The 19186-nt window shown below is 35.6% G+C and overlaps 1 protein-coding gene and 1 non-coding gene across 2 annotated transcripts in view; one reads left to right on the forward strand and one right to left on the reverse strand.

Annotated features, from left to right (window-relative positions):
• Positions 1 to 1601: 1601 nt before the first annotated feature.
• Positions 1602 to 19186, reverse strand: part of LOC137397290 (threonine synthase-like 1) — a 31688-nt gene continuing 14103 nt past the window's right edge. Inside the window, exons 12-16 of the mRNA XM_068083582.1 lie at positions 17604 to 17705; positions 17134 to 17289; positions 15901 to 15991; positions 14989 to 15248; positions 1602 to 2259 (exon numbers count right to left, since the gene is read on the reverse strand). Coding sequence (XP_067939683.1) covers positions 2173 to 2259; positions 14989 to 15248; positions 15901 to 15991; positions 17134 to 17289; positions 17604 to 17705 — 696 coding nt within the window. The 3' untranslated portion in view covers positions 1602 to 2172. The remainder of the gene's footprint in view (positions 2260 to 14988; positions 15249 to 15900; positions 15992 to 17133; positions 17290 to 17603; positions 17706 to 19186) is intronic.
• Trnap-cgg (transfer RNA proline (anticodon CGG)) lies at positions 11931 to 12002 on the forward strand. Its single transcript has one exon. It is a non-coding gene; the product is annotated as a tRNA-Pro (tRNA).

Genomic DNA, 19186 nt, shown 5'->3' on the forward strand with positions numbered 1-19186 from the left:
AACAATAAAACATTTGGTGAGAGGAAACGCAGAGCAATTTGCCATGACAATGAAATGGTGCTGATCGGAAGTACATTTGATGAGCGATGGCCAGGTTTTACGAGTTTTTATATTTAACTCTAACCATGAGCAGACGTTTCGGTATTTCTAGCCACAGGCAAATAATGAAAACCTAGACTACAAGATGAAAGGTCGTTTGCCACAACATCAAATTGGGAACCTGAAAGGTTGCAACAACAAAGAAACACATTGGACTAGTGTAAAAGCGTAATACATGTATGGCAATTGAATTTTCAACAGTCAAGGCTGTTGCTTCTCACATCTTTAGATGCCTATAGCTGATAGTAGAAAAATATTCTTTAGGCAAATGCGTGTCACTTGAGCTCTTACAGCTTGACTGAACAAAAACTTCACAGATATGAGAGATCACAACTCCTACGCCCACATTAATACTACACGAAGCTAAGAAGTCAGCCTGAACTAACCATTACAAACCTATGCAAAGATCAAAACAATAGTAAAAAGTACAATGAGAAACAAAAATAATAACTAGAAAACTAAATAAGTCAAATGAAAATCCTGTTGCCTATCTCTACAACGTTACATTCAAACCAAAGAAGGAAAAGACAACTCAAAATTTTATTCACTACAATCTCATCATGCAAATTATCAGCAACTGGTGTACTTTGAATCACATGACAATCGATTTACAAAAATCACATTTCCTTCATTATAATACTAATGAAAACTGCGAAATAGCTTTACTCTTAAGTTTAACAGCCAATCTATCGCTTATAGGTGTGGGAAAAAATTGCTAGGATTTTTTGACAAATCAACTCTCTTAGAGTAATCATGTTGAGACTATTTGTAATAAGGTCATTAAGTCATTGACTCTGCTTCAGTATTGCAGGCCACATGTAAACTCAAAATCTGCCATTGTATTCTAGGATACGTATATCTTTCGCCATATTATTTATGAGACACACATCTATTATAATCTAGTTCCAAGATTATGTCATCAATGATTTGTTTTTATTGCGAAAAAGAGCATTTCGTCTAATTGCAAATCTACATCGTATTTCCGCATATCTTAATCCAACAAATGATTTTTCCAAATCTTTGCATCTTACTTTACCTGCTAAATGTTTATTTTCCTTCAATTAAAGGTTTCAAGGTCTTTCATAGTTTGTGTCCTCTTTTTTTACATGACAGTTACAGGGTTTCAACTTATTTCAACTTACATAATCTGCACCAATAACATACAACCTCTAACAATTATTTTGAAAATATTATCATTAGCTTTTTTAACTGCGTATGCTCTAACTAATATCCATTCTCTTAGCAGAAAAAGGTATTTTAAACACTATATGTCAAACTATTTATTAGATTTTAAGGGGCTAACTGTTGCCCTTTTTCTTTTTTATTATTGTTGTACAACGTAATTTAAAAAAAACATTTTTATTTGACATGAAATTATTGCCAATAAAGTAATATATACCTACATATATATTCACTATCAAGTGTGAACAGAAAATAAATCTGTTGGGAATAGTTAATCTTGACAATAGCCCAGGTCGACGGCACCAGTTTACAAATAATAGTTCCATATAATTATATTTACAAACGGTTAATTATATAGAATCATTGGCAGACACCGAATAAAAAAACAAAACCATGACATACAAGGACAGGTGATGCAAGCATGGTAAGTTGAATGCCTTTGTCCTAAGCTAAAATGATATCACTCAATGTAAAACATGGAAGATATTAAACTGTGTAAACTCAATGTGGGATAGTAAACAACTTAACTATGGGGGATAGTATCAACCCATAGTTTATAAAAACACCCGTAAGAGAAAAAGACTTCTAGTTTTTATTCTTAGAATCGAAAAGATGATTTAAGCAGCAGGGTAAAAATATAGAACAAAATTAAAAACTATAAAAAACATATTAATTGCAATAAAGTTGGATTGCACAGAAACAACTTTGAGCGCATGCAATAGTTTTAGCCTCTCCACTTTAACACTTTGTAGACATTTGCTACCTTACATCATTTGAAAAAGGGTGATGAGAATCATGAAAAGCAATGGAACTGAGCAGTGGTGGTGCTGACCTAGTAATGGTGACACTTTGGTCAACATTGGCAATTGGAGAGACGTTAGTAACTAGTAGTTAGTACTTAGAAATGCTGGGCACAGCGTAGTCTGTCAGAAACTCCTCTATAGAATGCTTGATCACCTTCTGGTTCCCCTCACAAACCTGTCAATATCATCAAGTGCTGTTAGACAGCATACACAGATTGTAAGTGAACTTCTATCTACAGTTAAACCATGACTTAAAATTCATGTATTTTTACATGTACATGGAATCTCTCTGACATATATCCATCATGTAAAAGTAGTGTAAATATTTGTCTTGTCTGAGATTTTCAACAAATGACAGCAAAAATTCCTCAAAACTTTTAAATAACTTGAAAAATTAAAAATAAATGTGAATACAATAAAAAAACCATTTAGCAATTTGGTTTGAACTATTAACTAGTATAAGTTATAGTATCGTAAAACCTCTAATTTCTGACGCTCTAGTTCTCAAACCTTCCTCCATGGTGGCAGTCAATTGGAGGTGGTGTTTGAATAGAGGCTGGCGTTGTATTTTTCAGAATTTTGGAAGGATAAATTTAGCTCTTTTATGGGCGAAGCGAATGTTGCCTATATTTTGCCCTTTTTTTCGGTGAGGTGAGATTAACCGTTTTGAATGCAATAAATCTGCTAACTTACCTCCAACTTGTCAAAGAACTCTTAATAAATGTGCATTGAGAAACATAATATAAGCGAAAAATATCTCTACCAGTTGATATCTATTGCTTGCAGTGAACCTGCGATGATATTATAGCCTGTCCTGCTTTGCATTCTGTTGGCGCTTTCAAATTTTATTTCATTCTCAACTTGAAAACGAATTTTTATTTTATATCTATACTAGCTGTACAACCCGGCACTGCTCAGGTAATAAAAAAGTCTTTGGACAGATGCAATTTTTTCAACTTCAAACTCTATCTAGAAAACTTGTGCAAAATAAAATAAAAGCAATATTTTATTGTGCTAACATATTAATAAATAGTGCAATGCCAAAAATTCAATGTATCTATACATTGTGCATTGCTAAAGCTATGTGAAGCTATGATCGCTACGAAGCTAGAACGATCCTCTACAATGTTCCTTACGCTTACAAAACTAATTACATTCATCGCCATCAGAGTCAGTCCTGCTACATACTTTAATTATCTGTGTAATCACAAAAATCGGAATCTGAATTGGCTATAATGTCATCAACATATAAAATTACAGTCAAACATGGATAACTCGAACTTCAAGGGACCGAGCAAAAGTGTTCGAATTATCAGAGCATTCAAGTTATCAGAGCACTTTCACAAGTCCATATATTTACTTATTTATTAGTAGATACATGTACATATACAAACTATAATATAAATCAAAAGCACAAATGGCTTGTTTCAAATTAAATGCTTCTAATGTAAAGTTTAAAACGTTTTCATGAAAAAGTATAGAGATTTTTCTATCACTTGAGATTGGTTTGTTGTTTGAGGTGATGTTATTGCCAGGACGTTTTTCAGATTGACATTGGCAAAACTTGATCGTTGTTGAAATGCTCAAAAGAAAAGACATTTTTTTCTTTTGGGGTTTTACCCACGATCAATTTTGCCGTTTTTTCTTGAAGTTTATGCAGATTACCTTACTTTACCTGGGATTCGTTAAGAGCAACACTCCGAGGCTGTTCAATTAGAAGTTTTACGAGGTTTTACGGTACATTCTATATCACTCACGCTTTTTAATAGATACTTATTGAATGTACACACGTATTCTGTGTTTAGGTCAAACGATGAATAGTTTTTTGTAGCTCAGACAACGTATACGTTTAATTACAACATTTTTTAAGACGTTTTAAACATTCAACATTCCAACGTTGATTCAACACGGAATCAACGTCGGAAAACTATTCATCACGGGCTAGCCGAGTCACGCACTCAAAGATTTTCGCCACGCACATACAAAACAACATGCGATTTTTGTTTTGTATGTGCGTGGCGAAAATTCTTGCGCGCGTGACCCGGCTAGCCCGTGCTATTCATCGTATCGCAGTATAAATCAAATTTCACCAAACTTTTAGAAAAGTCGTTGACAAAAATATTTTGCCGATGGTGGTAATAACGACGCTTATGAATTACGAAAAGATGAAGTTTACCTCTATGGCTTTGAATAAAGTGATTTTCTAAAGCGAAAACAACCGTTTCGGTAGCTGTTGGGCAAAAAAACAGTTCGAATTAACAGTGTTGAGTTCGAGTTATCTATAGCAATTTATCATTACGTGGGAGCGGACCAAAGGAAATGTTCGAATTAACCATGTGTTCGAGCTATCCGTGGACGAGTTATCCATGTTTGACTGTATCTGTTTTCTAGTTCGGGAGGTACCTACAAAACTTACACAAAAAAGTTTCATTTTCAAGTTGGCAATTCCTAAACAAAATTTTAAAACTGCTTTGTTATATTAGGCTAATTTTATAGGGAAATCTTCGAACAACACTATTAATACTATAAAAGTCCTAGAGATCATTGGTTATATTGTCAACGAATAATAAAATTAAGTTACAACAGCTGGGAAAGTTGCAAAAATGCGTCTATGGCAGTCGACCATAGAAAACGCATCTACGGCAGTGAAAGAATTAAAAAAAGAAAACTGTTCCACCGCAAGATATCCATCAAAACTTTGAATATGACGATACTATTACCTCTCGATACTGGTACAAATGTAAGAATGAGATATAGTACTCTGTCTGACCGAAAAGAGAGAGAATGTCGAGGCTTCCCACGGAGATGATATAATTGTCCGCGCGAGAAGAATTGGCCTTGACTTCAGATATAATAATTGAACCTTTCAAAAAAATTTCTTAACAGGAGCATCTTAACGCGTATCCGCATTGGTAAAATAATCAGCATGCGCTATAGCTATATCTATATCCGGAATGCAGACAGATCCACATACGACGACATACTTTGAGAAATATATAGATTTACCAATGTTGCATAAAAGCTCATTGTACTCATTGATATGTTTTAGCTACAGTTGGCAGCCAAAACTAGTTTTTCATGTGCAATAGAAAGGAGTTACCAGCGTCGATTCATTGTAATATCAGATTACCGCAATGATGCTATCAAATAATATGCGATAAATCTTCAAATTTGTAAGTTATATAATGATAATCTTTCAAATGCTACAAATATATATGATCATGAACAAGTTACACAAACGAACCATACTTATATTACATGCATAAACCAAAATTAAAATTTTTAAAACAAAAATATTTGCATCATTTGCTTGGATAACTGCATTCTGATTTTTGCTTTCGATAGAGCAAACATCTTCTGGTTGTCAATACTTTCCACAATGTCTTTCGACCTCAACTACTCTTCTGCACTGCTGAACTAGTCGATATTAGTGTCCAAACAATTTTTGGCAGAGCAAAACTGTTACATGTTGCATTTAGCACAAATGCAATGCATAACAGATTTGCTCGCTAACACAACCTTTAGCCTAAAACTAAACGTTTATCTACAATTGTAAAACTAAGCCATGTTTTATATACATGTACTTCGAAGTATCAAGACTGGGCTAATCAACGAACTATTATTAGCCTGAGACAGTTATTGAATATTCTTAGGGTGTCGCTTTCAAATTTTTAATAAAAAAAAAACTGAAAAGCTTTGAAGTTAGACAATGAGAGACTTAATTGTTATTGATATAACCGATTTATTATTAATACAATTTTGTGGACATTTTTTTACTGATCACTTGATATTAAGGGTTCGTAAAGATCAAAGATTGTACAAGTGGGGGTCAAATGGAGGTGGCGTTCAATTAGAGGGTGGCGCTCTATTTTTCAACAATTCTTTCATAGTGGCGGTCAAATAGAGGTGGTGTTCAAATAGTGGTGGCGTTAAATTAAAGGTAGGTTAGGTTACATTGAGTATTTCTAGCATTTACTGAACGTATGTATTGCCAAGCCTACACTTTCATTCACGTATCGCTAAGGTAATATGAAGAACCTTTCTATATTGACTAGTACCCTGGCTGTTCAGTGCACCATGAGAGATCCTCATCTGTAATTGTAATAAGTATCAGCACAATTATTCCAAAATGTAGTAAGGTGATCAAGTAGTGCAGCTGGTAGTGTGCTTGGCTGAGAAGATGAATATGCAGGTTTGATTCCTGGGTGATGGAATATTTTTCCTAAGGGTCTCAGCATGGTGCAGGACAGGCAGATACAGCTCTTATTATAGTAAAAATTATTATTACATATATTAGGTTTTACATATAATTTAGGCTTTAACAATAATTTTTTCATATTTTATGTAATGCATTTGGGCTTGTCCATAATTAGCCATGAAACTTTTGTAAAGGTTTCCTAGCTACATGATGATTCAAAATATTCTGAATTTATAATTTTTGGACTATAACACTTAGTGTTTGAGATTTAGACCAATTGTGAAATCATAGAAGTTCCATGTGTAATTAGAGGTTAGTCGTGTGATCCAGAAAATTTTGCTGGATAGGAGGCATTGTGCTTGGTTTATTATTTCTGTGAATTGAGATGCTCGACAGTAAAATTACTGCAAACTTAGCATCACCCAAGTGTTCAAAGAGATGAGTCAACTTTTAATTTTGATTAAACAATTTTAATTTTCAAACTAATTCAATGAAAAACAGTTAGCCTTGTAACATCTAAAAATTAGTCGTGTGACTTCTGTGATCCTACATATAAAATATTGAGTAAAAAGGCACAATGTTTTGTTTATATTAAAAGAGAATAGAAATAAAAGTGACAACACTAGAGTAACACTCAAAATCAAAGATCTTCAGCAATGTCATCATCAATAACGTGGCCTCTTCGTCTGCTGACTGCTTTGAACTGGTGACGCCTGGTTTCTATTCCAGTGACGGTTGAGTACTTTATAGATTCGTTTCTACTGGCAACTACATGATGGGTCTTCTGCAGTGCTGGTATGCCCTTCACATTCTCCCAGCGTTGGTCAAGGAAGTCTTTATTGCTGTTGATTGCATTGGTGTGAATTCCCAAAATCTGCAAGGCTTTAGCAAACTTGCAGAATGATGCCGCATCCTCAACAGTCTCCCTTTGAACCTTTACCAATCTCCACACCAGCCTCCTCAGACTACCACCAACTCCATCAACTGCCCCTTCGCCATGTGAAGTAGCAAAAAAGTTCTACTCAAGATTATTTAGGTCATGCGACTGCTTTATGTGGTTAAGGTTTGCTAAGATGAAGCTTTGCTTGCACTGGGAAGCAGTACCATCAGAGAATAAATAAAGCAATAAAACTCAAGGACTTTGCTGTTTTACTTGGGTGATCAGTGCCTGTAGGAAGGTAAACACGGCTACTTGTCATGCTGAAGTTAGATGGAAACAACAGCAGAGGATTTGACACTTTCCTTCAATCATGCACAGCAAATGAAGATGGTAACTTGTTTGTAGGTGAAGTGAGCAGACTAAATTTCATCATGGTAGCTGGTCTGATAATTCTCTGAGAAATCAACTTGAATGATGCATTCATTCTCCGACAAACTGGCTCTTTTCTGGTCAAAGTACTGGTGATCTTTGTAGAAGCAGTGGCTGAAATAGGCTTTCTATTGGTCTTGAAGTGCAACCATTGCTTATCCCGCTGTGCCATTCTGTTTTGTTATCAAACTTCTTCCCTCAACTGTTGACCGTCTGTACCATTGAAGTTGTGCCACCTCTGAAAAGCTAGGGATGTGGTAGACATTTTCTGGTCTCCTGCATCCAACACATGAAGTGCCCTCATCATCATACAAATGAGGTTCTCTCTGCTGCAGACACACAAAACAACCAGCTCTCTTCCGGTGCTTGGCAAGTCATTTCCTGTTCTTTTAAGAGCTTCAACTGGAAATCGGAAGTTTTCGTGGATGGCATAGACACAAACAGTGTATGGCACCTCATTGAATGGCAGCACGTGTGTGGGTCTAAGAGCTGCAAACTTACTCCGACTGATGACATCATTAGGGTTGTCAGCTCTGTACAGTTCGTATGTCTCACTGATATTGTTGTACAGATGGCGTTTCTGAACCAACTCACCATTGACCTTGACTGAATCCTTTTTTCCTGGTGCCATCCCACTGATGACATCGTTATCGTAAAATTCATTGACTATTTTGATGATATCGTCACCCAGCCCTTTTCTTCCTCTTGAGGCCGAGTCATTTGTGCTCGAGTCATCTGGAACGTACTGATCGATGAGACTTTTAAGTGCATGGGCTGATTTCCTGGGACTTTTTGGCAGAGCCGCTTCAGCTTTTCTCAATGCCTTTCCAGCAGACTGTGAAGATCCAAAGAGAGAAGGGATTGCAATAAAAACAAATTGATGAAAACAAAAGAATACACCAACCACCAAGGAACGGTCAGCTCTAGTTAGCAGCACTCCAAAAAGTGTCCATGTGATATTACTAACTTAATACTTCACACGCCTTGCCCTCTATTTATGCTGTAAATATCACTACATACCTGGTGTTAGTTTAACTGCCATAGTTTTACGTTTCAGGTCCCACTGCTTTTGCTTTCATTCTCTATTGCTAGCTCTTTGTTGCTCTATGTCTTTCTCTGTCATATTGGCTTTTTTCTTCTGCCTTAAAATCTTTGATTGTTCTGCTTTCTTTCTTTTAAACTCTTCATACTTAACAGGAGCCTCTTTTATTCGCTACTTGTGAGCTCTCACTTTTTCGGCATTGGTCATGGGTCGACTGTGTCTCATGATGAATAAGGTTATACTGATTTTTAGCGCACCCACTGTGTTCTTATGTAGTGATGTAACGATGTACGCAACGCATATAATCTCCTTTGATCATCAAATCACCAGGCAAACCAACATGTGCTGGTTAGCCAGTCTGCCAGTAGGGTAGTAGATTTGATGTTCAGATCTTGAAAATCTATCAACAGACTTCTTTTATATACCATAAATTGAATGAAAATCTCAAAAGGATTACCCTAGGACACTTATGTATTCGCGGCATCTAACATTCGCGTTTTCGCGGTGTCATCTTTTCGCGAAAGTTTCATGTGCGAAGCTAAACTATCATAACAAACGAGCGAAAAAGCGAAACTAAATAGCTTTGTTCATTGATACTGTATAATTGAATTTTATAACGACATTTATTTTAACGTTTTTAACGACCATCGTTAAAATATAAACCGACAAAATAATTTGACTGTCAAAATTTATTACGTTATTATTTTGCAATTATTTAGGATTATTTTCCCATTAGGAATGATTTATAATGATAGGAATTTGATGTCAATGCACATGCATTAGTTAGCGTTATCATTTGCTGGGGACATCAATCAATGCAGTGAGCACCGTGTGTTGAAAGAAAATAAGACACATGCACTGACACTCGCAGTACTACACAAGCAGCATGGCTCTGGAAAGGTTTGGATTCACCACTGACACCTCTTCAATAACTTGTAATTTTTTGAGATTTGTTTTGTTTTAAGTGATGTGACTGACGAGACGTTTTTAAATTAAAATAGGCAAAACATGACCGCAGTTAATACGCTCAGAAAAAAAAACATCTTTTCCTTTTGAGCGTTTTGACAAAGATCAATTTTGCGGATTTTATTTTAAGTTCATTCGGAGGCTTTTACGCTTTCGATGGGACACGGCCAAGCGAGTGATTGATAAAACTTAATCTTTTGCAAACCTTTATAAAAGTCGTTAACAAAAATATTTTGCCTCTGATGATGATAATAATGATGCCTAAAAACTACTAGAAGTTGATGTTTGTCTCTATGGCTTGGAATGAAGTGACATTCTACAGCGATAAAAACCGCATCCATGGCCGTTGGGCAAATAACTTTTCGAATAAAGGAAGTTGAGGTCGAGTTATCTGAAGGAATTTATCATTGCGTTGGAACTGACCAAACAAATCCGTTTGAGTCGACCTTACGTTTGAGATGAAATGTTACATTTTCTCTGAGGGCGAGTTTTTCGAGTTGGACTGTACTTACCGTAAAAAATTCCCAAAAAGTTGAGGCGGCTCAGCCGGCCAGCTGCCCCAGCGAAAACTGGCCTGTTGATAGTCCAATAAACAAATGGCAGCAAGCGATCAAATTGCATTATCGACCTTGCCCACACCATTCTACCTGCGATTCACAATTACAAACTAGTCGCAAATTGAAATTTTTTTATCGGTGAACCGAACCTGAGGAATATAATTATGTTTGTTCCACTGCATTTATTTTCACATCACTATATTTTCGCACTCATCAGAGTTGCGAAATTAAGTTGCTTCGAAATTTTACTCTGTGAGCTACTCACGAAACTAAATACTAGCGAAATATAAGTGCCCTAGGGTAGTACTGTTTGCTAACCAGACGCATACAAGTCTGCTGTATGTGATTAAATTGGATTATGAAGGCAACAAAACAACAACATGGGGGGGTGTCTCGCGACTAACCCCTCACGTGGCTAACCATACCACAGCCATCCATTTGAACCTAGATGCCAAAAGTTCATTCTATGGTGTTTTCATGGTGAATGCTTAAGATGACTTAAAATAAAAATACTGAGACTTGAACAGTGTGGGTGAAAGAGTAGTCAACTTTTTGGGTTAGTCGTGTGACAGCTATAAAGTTAGTAGTTGTAAACATGTGGCATAGACAGAGGTTTCCCATTTTTTATTGTTTCATCATTTCCCATTATGTTCTACAGTGTCGCAAGCAGAATAAAATGATATTCAGTAAATTGGCATGTTTAGTTCCCCCAATATTAGCAAATTTAATATTACCACTAAAAATTATTTTTGAGGGCAACTTGAGAATTGCCCTCAACTTTGAGGGCAACTTGAGAATTGCCCTCAACTTTGAGGGCAACTTGAACAACTTAGCTTCAATTGTATTGTACAAAGTATATCCTGCATAATGATGAGTTATACATTTTCTGAGCTCTAAAATTGTTCTAAACAAAACAGACATGGTCTGTATGCGCAAAAAATATTTTTTGAAAATTGAGTCCTTTTTTACTGTATTTATGGACAGTTTTATTTGTTACAATGCTATATGCAACTGGTTAAAGTATTTATAATGACATTTTTGTGCTCTGGAATGAATTAAACCGAATACAACAAATGCTCTTATAGAAATATTTCCTTCAACATACCATCCTTTTAAAATAATATGCAGTAAATATCAGAATAGATTGGCTTTGGATGTCAATGTTTGCTTTCTGTATAACTTATTATCTTGAACCAATATAAACGCACGTCTAGCAGTTTTTCTACAGAAAAATGATAAATATGGTAATTTCCACAGTAAAATACTAAATAAATACATGCAGTAAAGAACCTCAACAAATTCAGGATTGGTGTCAGCCAGCAGCTTCGTAGGGTATGATCATAAGTCAATTTGCTTTCCTTTTTTACCTGCTGCGTTAGGTATATTGTTAGGATTTTGGCAGACCACTACAAGTTTCCTAATTTTATCATTCCTTCAGTTTATCAGTTATTGATTCATTCAATCAACAATAATGACATCAAAATGTGCCATAGCATGTGAGCACAGCAATCAAAAATAGTAGCTGGATATTGATAACCAGTTTACCACAATGACTCTCTTCAGGCTGCTCTAATCAACAATATGCGCCGTGACTGGACAAAAGGAGCAATTTTTTGTTATTTTCAAGATATAAGGACAACATCAAGAATTGTGATTTCATGCTTCAAGTCTGAGGGAATGTTCGAAGAGAATGCTATGATAAGTATCAACATAGGGTTTGAGAAGTCAGATTTGAACCAATGCATCTAAGAGGTCTCCACCAATTTCATACTAAGGCTTGTTGGTCTAGAGGTATGATTCTCGCTTCGGGTGCGAGAGGTCCTGGGTTCAATACCCGGACAAGCCCAATAGTTTTGAGGAAGTTCATGCTGGATGAACAAGCACATTGTAAAAGAATGTAAGCAAACTGGCCATGTCTGTCCTCCAGACCATGGTTAGAGGTTAAGAAAAAGATCGCTTTCAACATGATTCAATCTCACGACTTTTCGACCTTGTAGACCAACACCTGCAGCTACTGATCATCTTGCAGCATTTCGGAATATTTGTGCAGTGAATTATTACGCCTGACAATCTGTGGACTGCCAGAGTACTAGTATTTATTATTTGGATACTTTGCATTTGGTTTTAGATAAACTAAGTCCTTTCAACTACAAATTAATACGCCAGCCTTTGTAGGAAAATACAACGCCTTCATAATATTTGGTGACAAATGCTAATTCTTGAAACCCGACACTTTTACCTAATCGGCTATCTAATAAAAATTAAACAAAAACAAGGGCAGCATGGCGTTTTGGTTAGCATTTTGGTTAGTGAATGACACTTGAATCTGACCTTGACAAGGTCGTATCATTACTCAGCTGCAACCGAGTAAAATTATGTTTCTGACAATAACTAGGAGAACAGTGTTCTAAAACTATGATGAGACAGTGAATGTTCAATAATATGAACGACAACTTTAAACCAAAGACAAAAACTATTGGTATCGCATTACGCTGTGAATAGACACACAATGAGACAGTCTTGGAAACATGCTTTCGACAACATCAAAATATATCCATTGTGTCTTTGCTTGGAATGCATTCGTGACCTTCACATCTCAATGACTGATTCTGTGTGTACTGAGTGCAACTTTTGCTTTTTGAAAAACTGACAAGCATAATAGCTTTTTCGTGGCTGTTGAAAATAAAACAGGTTAAGTAAACATGCCCGTCAACATAAAATATTTCCATGACAAGTAGGCAAAAATATTTTTGGAAAATAGTGATTGCATATGAATTATCGTGAAAAAATACATTACTAAGTTTGTCCAGTTTGTGTAGCAAACAAAAAAGTTCGCGATGAAGTCAGATTTTAACCAACTCAAAGTAAGAGGTCTTCCTCCTATGCACAATAAGGCTCGTTGGTCTAGAGGTATGATTCTCGCTTCGGGGGTGGGAGGTGCCGGGTTCAAGTCCTGGACAAGCCCAATGTTTTTGGGTTAGGTTTGAACTGTGTTAGATGGAATGTAACGTTTATTGGTTTCATTAGCAAAATAGATTTTCTTTCTGACATTTTTATCATTATTAATTATTATAAAGACTAGTACGCAGGTAGTCCAATTATAAAGACTAGTACGCAGGTAGTCCAATTATAAAGACTAGTACGCAGGTAGTCCAATTATAAAGACTAGTACGCAGGTAGTCCAATTATAAAGACTAGTACGCAGGTAGTCCAATTATAAAGACTAGTACGCAGGTAGCCCAATTATAAAGACTAGTACGCAGGTAGTCCAATTATAAAGACTAGTACACAGGTAGTCCAATTATAAAGACTAGTACGCAGTTAGTGCCATTAAAAAGACTAATACGCAGGTAGTGCCATTATAGAGACTAGTACGCAGGTAGTCCCAGGTGCCGTGAGAGATTGTCATGTGTAATTTCTATGTGTATGATTATCCTGCATTGCAGCAAAGCGGTCTAGTGATGCAAATTGCAGCATGCCTGCCTGGCAATCTGAACACCATGTTTGAATTCCCGTGCGATGCAATATTTTTTCCTAAAGCTTTAAGCGTGGATTCGGATAGATACAATTTTTATTATAGTCAAGACTAGGTAAATGCCCGGCGTCGCCTGGGTAATAAAAGAAGTTTTTGGACCGAAAACTTATTTTTATTAAATATATACAACATTTGCCATACTAGCTTTTAAACACAATATCATGGCAGTTTGTGTTGTGCAGTTCAAATATATTACGAAAAAAATAAAACAACTGTAAAGGTGTTTAAATGTGAATTAGTTAGCAAGTAATGGCTAGATAGTCAGTTTTGTCACAATGATTCCAATGAATAATTATTTCACACTGATAAAATAATTGCGAGCTGAGAAAACAAAATAAAAATCAAGAATATGTTGAATTAATAATAACAATGATTACATAGAAGTGTGTGTATAAAAAAGTTACTGTTGTAACCGAAGCCATCCATCCAAGCTTTGATTACAACGATCCTGGTACCTCTCGATACTGGTACAAACGTAAAAATGAGATATCGGACTTATTTTGTCGAATGCATTGTCTGCCCGAATGGAAAGAGAATTTAGATGCAATTCTTACTCGAGATAATACAACAGTCTATGTGTAAAAGTTGTTAATTTAATAGCTCTTAACGATTGCTGCTTTAGGTATATTGCCACTCCAAGTTCCGGTTCTTAGGAAGAATCGGAAATTGGAGCTGGTAACAGGACATTTGAAATTGAAATGACCCATTTGAAAATTACAAATTAAAAAAATAGGTAATGAACTTTGAAATGGCTTTTAAAAAGCAAAACAACCGCTAAAGGTAACAGTAATTCATAATAAAAAGTGCATTCCAATTTAGTGATAATAGATAAAATAGCTAAGAAAGAAAAAAATGGCTTAGCCTTGAGGTTAGATGCGCGTGTTTGCAATCTTGTGGTTACCATCTTCATGAGTACAAATCCAGTACGAAGCGCAATGTTCATTTTGAAAACTTCATCGCTATAACTAGACAGATGACTTTGAGAGTTACATATAGATAGATTATTTCACAATAAACCCAGTATTACTGATTGTTTTATCATATTTTGTCAACTACCCATACTTCTATGGTTGTCTTTATAGATAAAGTCTCCTGTAACTCCACATCTATTATTTGAATGCATATCCGGCCTATGCTAAACCTAATATTGATAGTATAGCTCAATCATTCGCAACGGAAGCTTAAACCAACAAAAATAAAAAATGTTGCTCAACTGGTTTGTAAACACCAAATTTTCAATTTCGGCCAGCTAAAATAATTCTACCCAAACAGCTAAAACATGGCGACAGTTTCTCACCATTGTGTGATGTCGAGAGTTCTGAATATCCTTCCAAAGTCTTCCGTGCATATCTGGAAGATCGGCGAGTTTGAGTGCCATTTTCATGAGCTCCCTCGGGCCGCTAGAACTGTCAACAGAGACATTGTGTGCTTTAAGAACGGTCTCTGAAAACTTGGAATAATGTGCGGTGGCTGATATGATCACAGGAACCTCTGACCCAAGAGCCATTCTGTCAGCGACAGTCTTGGCAACAGCCGTATGTGGGTCCAACAGATAACCTGCCAACAAAAAGATGGGTGTGTCGCATTGTACTGCACAGCGTAGGGCAATTTGAGACAGAGTAAAGGCTAGTACGCACAAAACATATTTCAATGAATCACTCTTAAATGTGTAACTTTAACATGGTAACAAATCAATTTACAAAAATGTACATGGAAATGTTTACTTTGTTTAAAGTTTCTATCAACGTATGTATAGGAAATTATGGGTTGTTGTGCGCATAGCATAGTTAACGTAACATAGTTAACATAACATAGTTAACAAAGTCAAAAACAAAATTTTTTTTTAAATAAACTGCTAAAGCAAATAATAGAATATAATAAATAATAATAATTACCTCAAGATATCACAATCATGAACTAGTCAGCATAAATACATACCAAACAAAAAGGTATTCAAATATTATAGTCAAACACAGATAACAAACACAAAATTTTTTTTGCATACTCATTTATATATTTGTACCTCATCATTAGATTGAATGTTTATTCAAAACTACTTTAAACAGACGTATTGTATACATATGCATACAGAAGTTCCTGTTTGCGTATTCATCACTCTATATGACTGGTTTGTGTAGATATATTCATCTGCTCACCAGAGTGGTTGTCTATATTGACTCGCTAATAATCTAAGAACCTCTCTGCTCACCTGTTCGCCTATGAACGTCTTTCATTGTCTTCAGACTATCTTCATCTATACACCAATCAGCTTTAATCTCACTCTGAATCTTCTCAATTAACTGAAAATAACTTTCATCATCAACCAATAAGAACTAAACAACCAGGTCACGCTTTCTTGATTGGTCCAAGGGCTCGATTGGAAGCTTATTGTTTGCGTCTTCCAAATTTCTAGATAATAATTCAGTGAGCATTCATCTTACCATGTAATATAATATATATATGTCATATAACGAGAGAAAGTAATTACTGCTGCCTGAAGACAGCTAACTAGCTCAACAGAGAAGAGATACAGTCATACCTCAACATACGAGAACTTTGAGATACAACAAAAATTTTGAGTAAGAGTTTGTTTTGAGATACGAGGCAATTTGAGATAAGACACATTTAAGATATGAGATATGATGCAGCCTTTTGGAACCTAAAGGCTGCATCGAGATAGATGTGCTCGATGCGGCCTTCAAGTTGCCAGATATGTGAGAAGCTGCTTACGAAACCAGCATCGCTCAGTCTTTCCGGTCAGATCAGTTTGAACAAGTTTTAAAAAGGCCAACTAAAAGTGATAGTGAAAACAAGGCCAGAAAGCGCCAAACGGGAAAAGATTAATAAAAAAATAAAGTTTAGTGAAAGATTAAAACTTTTTTTCAAGTATGTGTTTAGTCAGCTAAATTCATTGAAGTTAAATTCAAAGTTCATGAAATTTTATGCAGTGTCACAAAAGTTTAGGGTACCGAAAGTGTTGCCGTGAAGTCTCACTCTTTAGGCAGTGCTATACAGTCTCACTCTTTAGGCAGTGCTATACAGTCTCACTCTTTAGGCAGTGCTATACAGTCTCACTCTTTAGGCAGTGCTATACAGTCTCACTCTTTAGGCAGTGCTATACAGTCTCACTCTTTAGGCAGTGCTATACAGTCTCACTCTTTAGGCAGTGCTATACATAATAATGTTACATTTCATTACGGATCATAACCACTAAACAGGCATTTGTGAGCATAGGTAGCGAACTACATCAAATAAAACTACATTTTTCAATCATTTTCTTCTGTTTTTAGATGATTTTTCAGAGGATGGGAATGGAATAATTTATATTTAGTGGTTTATATAGCAAATATTGCTTTGAAGTACAAGCAAATTGACATACAAGCTCAGTCCTGGAACTCAGTCAAGCTCAGTCATACGTCGAAGTATGACGGTATATACTAACCGAAAGGTCATGTGCAACAGAGAACTTTCCACTCGTCTCCAGACTGCTAAACAGCTGATTCATTAAAGAATTATCTCCTCCTGACACAGAAAAGAGAAACCGCTCAAGGTTAGATGACTTTAATATGTCAATAGCTGGAGAGGATGTTGTCAGCAGCTGTAAGTAGATATGAAGATAGACATAGATAGAGCGGTTGCTTTTCATTTCTGATAACAGTCCTATAAGAAAATCACTGAGCTTGATTGATTATTTTTGGCCTGTTTATAATCTATGGCAGTGATTTCTCTAAAGCATTTATTTATGCAAACTACCATATCTAAGTTTTGTAATAAGCCATATTATAGACCCAACACTAGCTGATATTTTAAAAAGAACTCCTAACTGATGACGAAAACGTTAGGAGTATCAACCGTTTACTTCAGTGTAATGATCATACCCTCGGGAAATGTAAGATTACTGGGGTGACTCACCTTTCGCTCACTGATGTCATAGACACCGGAGGAAAAGAACTCAGTAAGCACATTGTTGTTATTGGAAACTATAACCAGGTGTCTGATAGGGATCCCCATCATCTAGAATATCAACCAGAGAGTGGAGTGAGTAACCAAAGGGAGATGATTGCTGAATAAATGGAGGCATCCGACGAGTAAGCAAGTCATTCCATATTAGCATGCTCTGTACACTAGAGCAAGTAGCATGGATTTGAGCAGCTTTTGAGATAGTAATGTAAGATAAAATTATAAATTTGATAAAATTAAAAATAATTTGAATAGAATGTCCCTTTAATGCCGATGCCACACTAAAATAGATAGTCATAGTGAGAATTCAATAAACAGATAAGTCCACAAGAACCAATAGAAACAAAGCAATAATAGTGCAGTGTTTGATATATGCTGGTTCAACGTGGAGCAAACCTACCAGCTCTTCCATTTTATATCTGCAAACAAGAGAATGAATGAACAAATGAATAAATTGATGTATGAAGAAACAAATTTATGAATATGTTTAAACTTTCGCTTGTGATTTGAGAGAGTTGCAATGTAATCAAGGAGCTTCTAATGAGATACAAAGCAAATATGACAGAACCAGTTTCCTAATTAGAAAAAAGAGTGAGAAAATAACAGTCATCTACAAACTGACTAAACAAACTAATATTCTGGTTATTTATTTTGAATTGAAAATGAATTGAGTTCACGCAGATGAACAATGAGTTTCAGCAGTTGAAGCTGGCAGACAATTATACTAAGTTGAGTTGAAATGAGTTGCATATCTAGAGATGATGAGATTTAGTTAAAATGTCTGCAGAGAGACCGGAGAGCAATTTGGTAGCTAAGGGAATATAAAAAGAATACTGCGACTCTGATTTCTACAAACAATTGATTGATTGAAACTGATCAAATTGATCAAATGATTGATGAAACCAGATAATTGCGCTTTTAGTTGAATGTCTTTGACATGTGAGTATTAGGGAGCAGATTAGAGATATAGTTTAAAGTAAAAATGTATGTGATTTTCTCTGGGATGTAAAATACTCAGGTTAGACTCATAAACCCAAGTTGATGATCTAGACTATAGTTACCATAAACCAAGGTGTTCAACAGCTATCACACTTGTGTACTACTCATTTTGCCTTATTTTATATATCTTATGTTTTTATAATACTTTGTTTATCATTAACAATATTAGTCAAGTAAATAACTTGTGATAGTCATCACAATAAGGGTGCTCTCCCAGTGAGCCGTAACACCATGATAAAACAATGATAGAATGTCAGTCTACTATGTCAGCAGCAATTGCTGCCGCCACTTTAAGTTAGTATATTAAAATTTCTAACGAGAACAACCCTTTCAACCAACCAACTTTTTACACCATTATAAAATGTGTTGCATGAATGTATAATTATAGTTAGTGGAGAAATTCCCAATCAGTAAATCTTAAAAATCTCTCCCTAGATATCAAGAAATAGTAAAAGAACTTGGTTGACACCTAAAAATTCTGCTAAGCCAATAGACATGAAAGCGGATATAAATTCGTATAGAAGTAAACAAGAAAA

This window comes from Watersipora subatra, chromosome 1, assembly GCF_963576615.1.
Source record: "Watersipora subatra chromosome 1, tzWatSuba1.1, whole genome shotgun sequence".
Classification (NCBI taxonomy): domain Eukaryota; kingdom Metazoa; phylum Bryozoa; class Gymnolaemata; order Cheilostomatida; family Watersiporidae; genus Watersipora; species Watersipora subatra.